The 12344-nt window shown below is 38.3% G+C and overlaps 3 protein-coding genes across 4 annotated transcripts in view; 1 reads left to right on the forward strand and 2 right to left on the reverse strand.

Moving 5' to 3' along the window:
• LOC145438648 (protein mono-ADP-ribosyltransferase PARP14-like) overlaps nucleotides 1-6287 on the reverse strand; it is a 33171-nt gene extending 26884 nt beyond the window's left edge. For both annotated transcript variants that reach the window (XM_080315995.1, XM_080315996.1), the window contains exons 1-7: nucleotides 5892-6287; nucleotides 5404-5558; nucleotides 3571-3677; nucleotides 3376-3511; nucleotides 2144-2211; nucleotides 1204-1381; nucleotides 134-295 (exon numbers count right to left, since the gene is read on the reverse strand). In XM_080315995.1, coding sequence (XP_080172121.1) covers nucleotides 134-295; nucleotides 1204-1381; nucleotides 2144-2211; nucleotides 3376-3511; nucleotides 3571-3677; nucleotides 5404-5558; nucleotides 5892-6148 — 1063 coding nt within the window. In that variant the 5' untranslated portion in view covers nucleotides 6149-6287. The remainder of the gene's footprint in view (nucleotides 1-133; nucleotides 296-1203; nucleotides 1382-2143; nucleotides 2212-3375; nucleotides 3512-3570; nucleotides 3678-5403; nucleotides 5559-5891) is intronic.
• The window catches only part of LOC145438653 (protein mono-ADP-ribosyltransferase PARP14-like), a 362844-nt gene that overhangs the window by 135832 nt on the left and 214668 nt on the right, over nucleotides 1-12344 (forward strand). The gene's annotated exons all lie outside the window — the stretch shown is intronic.
• LOC145439968 (uncharacterized) lies at nucleotides 6915-9971 on the reverse strand. Its single transcript, XM_080317637.1, has 5 exons — nucleotides 9466-9971; nucleotides 8971-9057; nucleotides 7635-7950; nucleotides 7083-7152; nucleotides 6915-7013 (listed from the first exon to the last, which is right to left on the reverse strand). Exons 1-5 carry the CDS (start codon nucleotides 9614-9616, stop codon nucleotides 6915-6917), a joined length of 723 nt encoding a protein of 240 aa, XP_080173763.1. The 5' UTR covers nucleotides 9617-9971.

Consider the following 12344-nt stretch of genomic DNA (forward strand, 5'->3'; position numbering starts at 1 on the left):
AGGTATGAAAAACATTGACAACGTTAATTACACTACGAATAAGCCTAAATTTTCTTTTAATGGTGTGTGTGTGAAAAAGTAAAGAGGTAAGCAAGTAAAGAGTAAAGTAAAGTAAGTAAAGTAAAGAGTATACCGTCTGCCTTTTCCTTTGCCTGCTTTGACTTCTTTGTTTTCGACTTCACTTTGTGGTCTTTGGAAAGCGCGTGATGATAAATATCGACCGTAACCGGTGATTCTTTGATCAAGACCACCTCGATGCACGGCTTCTTGTATCTTTTGTATATACGTTCCGCATCTGAATAAAAATATCATGCTATCAATGTTTTTTCAATGCAATCAACAGCAGTCAGCTGATGGAGTAAAAGACCGCTACGAAATGCTTTAGGAAGATACGTTTCTATATTTTTTATGAAATCTAGACAAAGGGTTCCCAACCTGTAGCCTACAGAAATTTTATTATTCAAGTCTACTATAACAAAAGAATTATACATTTAACAACTAATTATTGCACCATCCAATTTATTCTGTACCGTGTTTATATCATTTGATCATTCAAACTACCGACTCCTGTACTAATCGGTTTTTTAATCGAAAGAGTTACACAAATAGACTGCCATCGATTTTCCAAAATTTTCACTGTATAAGAAATGTTGGAAATCCCTGATCTAGAATATGATAGATTCAAAAATTGGAATCAGTTCATATCTTCTAATACAGACATACCGAATTTTATACGATGTTACAATTTCAACAATATTATATATATCATTGGGATACAGCAATGACATTAAACAGTTTTCATTATGATTTCACGATCAAAATGCTGCAAATCTGGTAAAAAGCAATTTTTTGCAGTCGGTAATTAATTTGCGACAAAAATATCTGAGCTTAAAACTTCACTTCGCTTCAATTACTCCAATTTTCATGCTGGTGACGTCATATTTGGTGATGACATTGTTAACATGTAATATTCGTCTTATTTCTCAAGTAGTCGGTGACAATTACCCCTGACGAGTGTCCGCCGAAAATATTCATGTTCATTTCAATATGAATCCATTATTCAATTAGAAAATTATTTGGGCGGAAATGCTCATAAAGAAGTATTCTGCTATTGACGATTGTCATTCAGAATCAACCCACACCATATCAGCTGAGAATATCGTCCTTGAAAAAAGAATCAAATCTAGACCATGAGTATGGCACCTTGAAAATTCGCAAAGTACACCAAGGCCGATGATCCGTCCTTCAGTCTGTCCACTTTGGTAACGGGGCCTCCGTCGGTACGTTTTCTGCTTTCGAATATGAGCCTGATCTCATCGTCAGACGTGTTTGCGGGTATGTCCGAGATTTTGAGGCAGTCGCTGTGCAGAAGTCTGGCAGCCTACATGATACACAATTATTGGACATTTCAGAACAAAAACGACATCGGAGAAATGAGAATTGTTTTGGTTAACAGGACAGAATTGACTCTTAGCGCTCAGTAATCAACAGATGCTGAAAATTCATTACATTGTATTTAACAAACATAAATATCTTCTTACAGGTACAGAACTTGAATATACAATTGAATAGTATATTCATATTGAAATAAACAGGATTGTTTCGGCTGACACTCGTCAGGGATAATTGTCAGCAACTAGTAGAGGATTGGAAAGAACATTGTATATCAACAATCGTATCACAAAATATGACGTCACCAGCATGAAATTTCGAATAATTGGGGCGGAGAGAGCGTTCAAGCTATATGTACTATTTTTAGGTGGTACACAAACTCCTTCTGTACGCACAGGCTTGGTTGGCGTATTTATATAACAGTCGAATGAAAGTGTGAACGGCCTCTCCCGATACTTTCAATTGGGTGGCAGTCGAAAATATTCAGGTTCATTTCTATATTAATATACTATTCAATTGTAATTATACATATAATATAGATCAGGTAATGCCTCTTGACCATTTGTAGTGATCAGGCAAACTTTGGTTATGTACGCAATTATTACACTCAGTCCAATCCCATGCTGTATTGGTCGCTAATAGCAAGACCAAAACATAATGAAATAACTAAGGTAGTGATTATGAATAAGGAAATGCTGCAGTAATTGGCAAGCAGGAGAATTTAAATGATCAGATTCCATTTGTCACTCACTTCAAGTTTATTGCCTTCCAAAGGTTCCGATGACACCTTAGCCAGGAGACCATCAGTCTCAGTGGTATCTAAAGAAATTCATTCGCATGTTACAAAAGTCAGTGACAACTGACAACAAGAAGGTACTTTGCAAACTACTGCAAAATGGTTTTCATACTAGTGGCAATCGTGACTCCATCATAGTCAGATCTTACGAAGACTGACTGCTAGTGTAAAGACTGTACTTAGAGTAGGACTGATATTGCTGCTATGTAGGACAACTAGGGTTCATTTAATTCCTATTTCTCACTAGAGCTGTGATTTGTTCTTGCTAGGGTTGCAATGACTCGAGTCAATTTGTGTTTTGACTCGACTTGTTTTCAAGTCATTGCGCATGACTCGAAACATTCTATATGACATATTCAAGTCTCGTATATCCGGACTGATAATGGAAAAACAGGCCTGGAACCTGTCTTTTATCTGTTTGAATAAACATGTTTAGAATGACAAAATAATTATCTTTTGAATCACTGGCCTTCGATATCAACCAAGAGTTTCACAGAAGAGAGTTGCACCGGACTTTAACTCTATACGGAACAGTAAACACTATGACTTGGACTCAAGACTCCAAGTCTGCAGGTAGTGTCTAGTCTTGAAATCAGAAGTCCGCCACAGTCTCATAAATCAAGATTGAAGTTGAATACTCCAACCTTGCAACTATCCTTCAATCAAATCGGTTATGAGATAATGTACTGACTTTAATCTTAAATGGCTACACAGACAACTAAGACTTGTCTAAGAGCCGTGAGCAGTATCATGTAAGTCATTCTATTTGACCTCAGTTTATGGTAAATATTTAGTCGGTGATTGCGTAAAAGAACACTTATCTCAGAAATCAACAATAGAGCAAGCCAGTACTGTACACTGTACAGTGTAAACTTCACAGTCATCATATTTACCAGTCATTATATTTAAATATGCCGTTAGGGTTACAGTTCCTTTAAATTCTAGCAAACGATACATTCATATTGTGGTTACTCTCTATTGTATTCAGTGGTTTTAGAACCAACGATAGCAAAGCTACATTAGAAGATTCTGTGCTTCCAGACTGCGGATCACTTTTTAGCTATCGGTATCCAAAATGAACAGGTAATACAAGGGATACAGCAGAGACTATCTTTGTTTAATCCCACAGAAAATACTGAATACGAACTATGATCTTTACACCATCCTAAATCAAAAAATATTTTTACCAAAATCGGCATCGTAATCCACCAGATAAACGCCAGAATCGGGATGTCGCACGCAAGAAATCGGTGAAGTTTCGTCTTTCGACCAACGCTCCAGGAACATTTTCAAAACATCTTCAGTTGTAGATTTGCCAACACCCTAAAAAAGACCGTCATTAAACGACAAAGCGTTGTTACAGAAGTTAGCAAGATGTAAACCTGAATGGTGAATTTCCGTTCATAATAGGTCGGAATCGTCTTTTCAAACACTTTCAGGTCCGTTCCATCAATCTTCTGATTGGCAGTTTTCGCGCACGAATCACAATCTACAAAAGCAAAATATAGAAGTTGGGTGCTGTCGCTTGGTCAGTATTTGAGCGTTAAACTTGCTTGTGAGCAGAACTATATCGATGCCATTGCAACTACAAGTTCCTTGTTCCATTTTGTAAGTGTTAGAATTAACAATTATTCAGCTGACCAATCTCAAGTTATGTGTGAATGACTAACATTCTCATAATAGTTTGCTTTGTTTTGTGTTTTGTGAATCACTGATATTAACCAATACTGCACTCCAAAATAATGCCACCCCTAACCCTAATAATCAAGACCACGGACTCGCCTATCTATATCGCCTATCATTCTGAATAAAGATATGACCTACAATTTCTGTAAGAAACAATGAAAATATTCCGTAGTGTGCTGAATTCAAGCAAATCATTTCCCAGTTACAGGGGCCTATTAGGGGATAACCATGTAGGCTGGCTTTTACTTTCAACAACCATACATAACTTGGGAATTATGGTGCCTAGTTACAGCGCAGGCACAGCAAACATGACGTTACATCATATTGTATTTGGACAGGAAGGCTAATTGAAACGAAATTAGACATGGGGCAATATTGCGAAATCAATTACTACGACCTGAAGTTGTGACTCATAACTGATTGTTTCGTGTCTATGACCATCATCTGTGTAGAGTGAGAACTACCGGTATTCAATTTCCTATTGACTAACAGCATAAACCAAACTAAATAGGGTAAGTTATCGCTTGTGGACACTCCCATAAATGACGCTAGAATTTAATTGCATCATTAAGATGACACCATTTCATAAGTTCATTGTTCATGTGTCTTGGAGCATTAAATGCATCTGTCGTTAGAAATTAAAGTACGTGTGACGGTGTGAGCAATACATAGCCTTGGCACATTTTTGAGGGACCTATTGTTACAATATTGACTTGCTTGGGATATGATCTTCTACAAATAGAACAATAAAACATTTAAACATCATTGCAAGCAGCCAAATGATATTCTCACATGTCGTGTATGTCAGCCATTTTATATCCTGTCAAAAATACTCCTTGTAGCATTGATGGAACAGAGAAAATGTGGCCAGTTTCACGCTTTGTCGTATGTAACATGAAAATTCAAATTTCAAGTCATACTAGAGCTACACTCTAGCATTATATGCGAAGTAAAAGGCAGGACAACAGTATTTCTCTCAAATGCAGGGTTACCAATTACCTTACAATCACACAGAGACATTGTTATTAGGCCCATGTACCAAAACCCATTGTTCATATTACTGCAGTCTCCCGGGTCCTATTTGCTTATATAACAGACATCAACCCTTAATTCGCCAGACTTCACTCCTGATTGCACTCTGCTTACACAGTCAACAACCCACTCATACCATGTAGCCTAAGTAGGGTGTAACCAGATGGAGGCAAAATTCTGCATTCAAGTGGATCGATTGTGATATACAAACAATTGAATAATTGTATTTCTCATCATGTGTTCTTATCATGCAATTCAACAGAATGAATTCTATCTAAAAATCCATTGTTATCAATGAGAGTGTGACACTGCCCGAAATAACCACAATGAATTATATTGACACAGTAAACAACTGCCTAAAGTCTGAATCAAACCAGATCTGTGAAGTATAACTTATCATTTCCTCCAAGCTGAAATTGTTGTGTATAAAATCTTGTATAGATCATCGATATGTCGAAGACCTATATTGGATGCACTTGATAGATCAGGTAACATACCTTTCTCGTTGACAAATGCCACCACTAAGCCATCAATCATTCGGATGATGCCGTTAGTTTTCACCGGTCCACCACCAGATCTTTTATTCGATTCGAAGTGCATCTTTATCGTCTGTACATGCATTGATGGGTCGATATTTTGTGCAAGAACACATCTAGAAGAAAGATAAGTCAAATCAAATAGCTACCCTTCCATGGAGTTGTCATACTTGTGCGTTGAACTAAATTCTCTTAGCCCAGTTGAGCTTAGTGGACAAATGTAGGCTACCGTACCAAGATAATTTAGAAATCCGTTTCGCAACCCTGACACAATTCAAAACTGGCACTTCTTGATGGGCTGCATTTCGCCTGTAAGCGTATTGTTGCACACTTCAGGTTTACACTTTTTACCAGTTTACTTTAAGAGAGTCAATAATAAATCCATCAGAATTAAGACAAATGCAGTAAACAATACTTAAAGAATAAATTGGAGTTTACGATCTACTCACTTTGAGCCACCAGGTGCCGGTAATTCTTTTAAATCCGACCAACTGCAAACAGTTTGAAGGTGCAAGCTGGGCTCAACGTTATCGTGAGATGTGGCTTCAGCCTGAGGTTTCTTTTTTCCCTTGGGTCGCGGTCTCGATTTCCCAGACGCAGACTGGGGATTGATGCTTGATTTTTCAACGGGGATCGCCATAAGCGGCATTGGCTCGTCGCTGGGATAATTCGGTCTATATATTTCATAACGATCACCTCCTGCCATTTCTGGAGGATACTTTCCTCGAGATAAATCAACCGCACTCCTAGCCCGTGGAAGGGCAGGGCGAGGATACCTTTGAGGTGGATTCGCATAAGCTCTATCCGGATATCTATTGTGTCTGCGACCGTCATCCCGGTCGGGTCCATACGGCTGAGGATTGGGATGTCTTGGGCCCCTAGGATGTGATGTCAGAGGTCGATCTGAAAATGTTGGAAAGTTGACAGGAATATAATATCATATAGTTTGAATAGGCTCTTAGAAGTACAGACCTTCAATATTGCAGCAAACAATATGTTGTGTTGATATTGCCAAATTTATTCCACTGGAAGCTTTTTGACTGACTCAGGAAGAGCGAACGTCAGTAAATGCGGTTAATCAAATCAGATGTAATAATGACCTAACCGCATTGCTATAATATACACCATAATTTGTAATACACACATTGTGTAACCTAAATTCTTGACAGTGTGTCAAATTTGGATAGTTCCGTGCACATCGGGTCTCACCAACATTTACAAAAAACTGTAGTCTGTAGAGAGTCAGCGTTTTCTAAGTCATGGATATCAGAATCTGGTAATCTGGTTACAATTTTCTATTCAACTTCTGTAAAAAATTAGTATTCAAAGAAACCGTACATGGATTTCTCTGCTTTGATTAACCTTTAACCCAATTTCAGATTATGACAGGGTTCATTGAAGTAGGAAAATCTGTTTCTTTGCCTGTTCATTGTTATTGGTCACCCTCACTTTTCCACAATTTTAGAACTATATCAAAGTGAAAACAGCAACTGACCTTCCGCCCATGTTATATTCAGAAACACATCTGGTGCAACTTGGCTTCCATTACGCAAAGCCTCCAAGGCAGCAAACTTGAGGTTGCAATGAAAAAAAGCATTAGAAATAAGACTGAGGCCGATTGAAATCAAAAAGCAACTTACGTGATCGTAGAAAGTTACAATTGCAAAGACCTTCCTAGAGTCCATAAAACATTTCTCAAGTGGCCCAAATCTGTAAAAAAAGAAGTAATCATGAATCATGTTAACGAATATCAGAAGTAAAGTCGCTATCCGCAATCCTAAGTGTCCCAAATCTTCCCTCAAGAAGTTTCATTCCAGAAGGTTAATTCTTAAAATCACGTAGACTCGGGGTTACACATGTGACTAGTAACAAGGCAAATGCCTTCTGGTAAGTCTTACCAGATACGATAGCCCTTGTCCCTACCATAAAATTATGCCTACAGTCCTTTCACATATTGAGAAGTTGATAAGACCATGAAATCTGAAGAATTGTAAGTATATTGGTAAATCACAAGTTCTGACATCGGTCGGTTCGCAGAAATAATTGAAGAGCTTCTTAGAGGTACAGAACTTCAATATACATTGAATATCCTAATCAGTTAAAAATAATTGAGGCCATAATTGCAGTAGCGAAGGTTTACAGCAAGACACCAAAATGACAGATTCGCGCTGATGCAGTAAATTAAGTTGTACCTTTCAAAATGGAAACGAAACGCACGGTATGGATGCAAAAAGGCTGGTATGCTTCCAACATAGAGCCTTTTTCTCCACACATCTCCATCTTTCCTCACATCTACAGCTGATCGATTTCTTGAGGGCAATCGCTGCCTCGGTGTCGCCAGTAACTGTTTATTGTGTTTTTCATCAGAATAAGCATCTTGTAACTGGCTCGTGTCATTGGGTAGAGAATGTTGTCGAGGACGGGGGATTGGACGGATATCACTTGTGTCGTGTTGCGCATGATGTGTAGTTTCTTGTGAGGCACAACTTGCCCGATTCTTATTTTCAGCTGGATTGAAGAAATGCCACAGTCAATAGTTGAAGTAGATCAGTAAAGTGATCGTACAGAATATATTCACAATTGTACTCGGAATAGCATTCAAAATTTACACTACATAGCCTAGTCGAGATCCACAAGGGTAAACCTAGTGGGTGGGGCTGAGCATGATTGAGTACCTGAGTGATTCGACGATTCGAGTATTGCGCTTCCAGTCGCGTATTTGAATATCACTCATGATGACATCACAACATTATGAATGACGTGGAAATTTCAGAGATGTACAATTTATGCAACCACAAAGAATATAACGGCAGTTTTACATCACATTAAATTTGATTTGGTATTTCTTTCGACCATAGTCTACCTATTTCATTGTACTTTCTGACAACGCTGTGGGTATTGATCCCAACTTCCCAGATAGGTCGTTTCCACTTACGTGCGTTAGGGCTGTTCAAAAATAACTTTTTTTTTTCGGAGGGATTAAATTGTTGGGTTGCCTGAAAAAATGCTGCACACCAAATTTGGTTCAATTTCTACCAGCAGAAGCCAACGCAGACCCGATTGAAATTTATTATTTATTTTTTTTTAAATGAAAATTTTTCATCAAATATTACTGTAAATCTCTTGAAATTGTTGAGTTGTCTACGAAAACGATGCAAAACAAATTTGACACAATTCCAACCTGTGGAAGCAAAGTTATTTGAGTTTTTCATTAATAATTCTGGGTTTTCCGAACGTCAATGCTGCTTTTGCAGCAGTAACTTCCAGCTTCTACCGGTCGGAATTGAGCAAAAATTATCATGGATCATTCTTTTCGGCAACTTAATAATTTTACGAGGCTGACAGCAAAATTTGAATTTTTTTCATTTTTTATTTAAAGATTCCAATCACCTTTTTACTCGTTGGAATTGAGCCAAATTTGGTGTGCAGCGTTTTTTTTTTAGGCAACCTAACACAGTGAATCTCAGAGGATGAATTTAAATTTTGAGGCAACACAAATTCGTTCAAAACGTAACATTTGTATCTCACTTGTTTGACCATCAAGATACTCCAGCTCAGACGTCTCAGTTCCGAATTGTACCATTTTTATGTCAGCGTCAAGGAATTTTTGCAGCCCTGTAAAATAAACACGGTCACATAATGAAATGATATTTGAATGAACCAGCACCAGCACAATTTAGTTTACTGAAAACCTTACTGATTGTGATTTGGATAACAATGAAATAGGGCTCTTGAATAACAAATTCAGGTTTTATTTCAATAGAAACATATTATTCAATTATATTGAAGGTTCTGTAACTCCAAAAAGCTCCTCAGATCAGGCTCTCTATCGCATCTAACCATCAGCAATTAACGCTATAAACACTTATATATAGTTTAGTGAATAGGCTATACGGCAATAATTATGACTGGCGATATTCATTTTTATAGCCAAGCAATTGAGCCTCCGTCCCAACCCATGCCAATTATATTATGTCACATCAAGGTATGCAGTACAAAATATAAAAAAAAGATGTCTCATACCTTCCACATCATCAAACACAAGTCCAACAATTCCCTCTTCGGTTCTTTCAACTTTCACTTCACATTGAGTCCTCTTCTTCACAAACAGCTTTATTTTCGTAGCAGTCATCGAACGCGGAAAACCCTTTATCCTAATATCGTAGCCTTCCATTTTTGCGTTTCCACTCACTGCAGTCCATACAATTCTAAATAATCATGCGCGTACCCAGTGGCCAGTGCGATACATGTCTTTTCCGATCAACTGCAATTTTCTCGTGTCCTATATTTTTAGTGAAAGAGAAATTAGTTAGGTAAAGCTGTGGAAATAGAACAAGAAATAAGCTACGAAATGTTAGCCCTATCACTCACTTCACAATTATAATCAGAATTGAGCGTAAAGCATATACCGTACAATCGTAGGCCAGCCATATTTTCAGCACCCAAAACACAATATATGGTAATCTTATGGTGTATTGATCTGATGAAATTCTCAATAATAAACTATACCTAACCGAACTGGACCTAGAAGCAACAAGACATGCTGCCACTGCAAGAAAGCAGAACAGCAAACGAGAATCGCAAGGATAGTGTCGAGTCCGGGGAAGTCCCGTATTAAGCAAACAAGCTGATTGATAATGCGAATCCATCCGGGACCGACATCCTGAAAACAAGCGCGGATGTGGGAAAAAATTTGAATGGGACCAAAAATTTGTTGAGGTAAAAGACGCCCCCCCCCAAAAAAAAATAGTGCGTATTTACTGTAAATGTAAGCATCGGATCATGATGCACTTTTCAAACCTAAAATTGATAGCGTACTAGTATAGATTCCCAGTATTTTTATGACATTGTGAGAGTTTAACAACTACAGAGTATTTTTTCATGCTTCATGTGATTGTCATACGTCCAAAATTCGTGTCATATCACTATGATATGATCAGGGATATCTAGAAACTTTCTGGATATGATACTGTGGAACGCCCTGCGCCCTCTCACGGTTGATACACGTTGTAAGATACAACATCATTATGCAACGAACAACACATTCATATTCGCAATTTATTCACTATAAGCTTTTCAACTGACCCTCGTCGGTAGTGGCCGTCAGTATAATACGGAGATTGTAATTCGAAATGTAAAGATGAAATATGTAGTGTGACGTAAGAATGGTATAACAACAACAACGAGAGAAATCACAAAACGAGAGCGTTAAGCAAAAATGCAATTACTGCAATACAAATTGGCTATAATATATAGCCAGAGACGCAACACTAATGAAATACACGGAGAGAATAGAGTCGGTCCTTTTGCCGACAAAGAATCGGTTGCTCGAGTTTTATTATAGTCGACTCGAGAACCTTTAAATGGAACAGACTACGTCCACGAGCAAGAATTGAAAATCTGCTATCTTTATACGATTTTGCACACTCTGGATGCGTAAGAAGGTGCTGACCTATTGCCGCGACGTCAGCTGATCCCACTCTCGCCGCTCGGCCGCATCCTTGCTCTTGAGCTAGTCTCTCGTTTCGCCAGACAGCGTTGTTGCGTCACACTGCCAAACTACTTAACAATGAATAATTTAGGGCTGATTGTGGGGGTTCCAGGGCCATGAATGGAATAAAATTTATATTTTCGTAATCAGTGCCGAGTCAGCTTTCGATTGATACCCGACTCATCCAATTTAATGCTCGGCAAGCCGGTTAAAAATGACCGTTAAATTGCCTGTAGCCAAATGGAAATTGTGACGTGATACAATTTCATTGAACCGTGAGATTTGCTTGTGTCGACACCATATAGGACACTATGATGGTACATCGCCCATATCTGTATATCACGTGATCATCGTCTTTCTTCTCGCTACCACGTGACTTGCCATTTATCAGCTCGTGCATTTCAATTACAAAACCAGACTCATCTGCGATATCCTACTGTATATTCCATACGTATTCTATACGTATATCTATCTGAGGCAATACTGTCGTTGCATTCACGTTGAAGTTGTCAGATCAAGGACTAACGCAGGGACGTGCGTCTACTACGAAAAGAGCTAAGTATATCTACCCAGCCACACATTACGTGGGTCTCAGGTTACAACTCTAGCAGGTTATCAGACGACACATCTGGTCCGCATGGTGCCAACTCGTGAGATGATTTCAGCTTCAACGAAGGACGAATCGCCTCCTACACAATTGGACTTACAACTGCTATGGAGCCATCCAGGACTTTTCCAGACTTACACGGTAAATCCGTTTACTTGACTTCGAATTTCGGGAATGCATTTTGCAGTGAGAATGATTTATCTCACTTGGTTTTATCGGCTAGCAGCAAATTTCCTCGTTATTGCTCGATTCGTGCTTTCTATATAATTATTTTCGTGGTTTGTGTTCCAATATTCGTCGCCATGACATTCAGAGAACCAGATTTGAGTGATGCTCTGACACTGACAAGAAGTTGTTCATTGGTTTCGTTTTTATATTAAGGCCTTAAAAACTATTATTTGAATCCTAGCGTTTGGCTTTCTAACGAAATTATTACATTCACATCCATTCCGCGTCGGGAATTACACTCTCGTCCGCCTGATAAAATTGCTTCTCTCTCCCGCGAAATCGAATAATTACTATACTAGCTGTGAATTCGATAACAATAGTGACGCGGCTTTTCGCCCGACTATAGCATAACATTCCACCGGGGTTATGATAATTCTGCGGCAACATCAGCTCTTTTTAACCGAGAATTTAGATTTCTGCTATGAACTATTAAGATATACCAGTGGCACTGGGAATTTATTTTTCTAACGTCAATTCATCTTCTCTAATTACGCGTATTCGCATAGCCTCGCTTTCGCTACAATTTCTCATAATGATTATTTGATTTTAATCACATATTAGCGTTACTTAAAACTC

The sequence above is a fragment of the Botryllus schlosseri genome, chromosome 5 (genome assembly GCF_051294905.1).
Source record: "Botryllus schlosseri isolate E-star chromosome 5, Bs_hap1, whole genome shotgun sequence".
Classification (NCBI taxonomy): Eukaryota; Metazoa; Chordata; class Ascidiacea; order Stolidobranchia; family Styelidae; genus Botryllus; species Botryllus schlosseri.

What these genes read in the sequence shown, in the direction of transcription:
- LOC145439968 (XM_080317637.1), bottom strand. Translation starts at nt 9,616, where the DNA reads ATGGAAGGCTACGATATTAGGATAAAGGGTTTTCCGCGTTCGATGACT. An exon ending in TGTGTTTGATGATGTGGAAG is followed by an intron (nt 9,058 to 9,465) that starts GTATGAGACATC and finishes TTTATTTTACAG; the next exon opens with GGCTGCAAAAATTCCTTGAC. An exon ending in TTGTAACTTTCTACGATCAC is followed by an intron (nt 7,014 to 7,082) that starts GTAAGTTGCTTT and finishes TGCAACCTCAAG; the next exon opens with TTTGCTGCCTTGGAGGCTTT.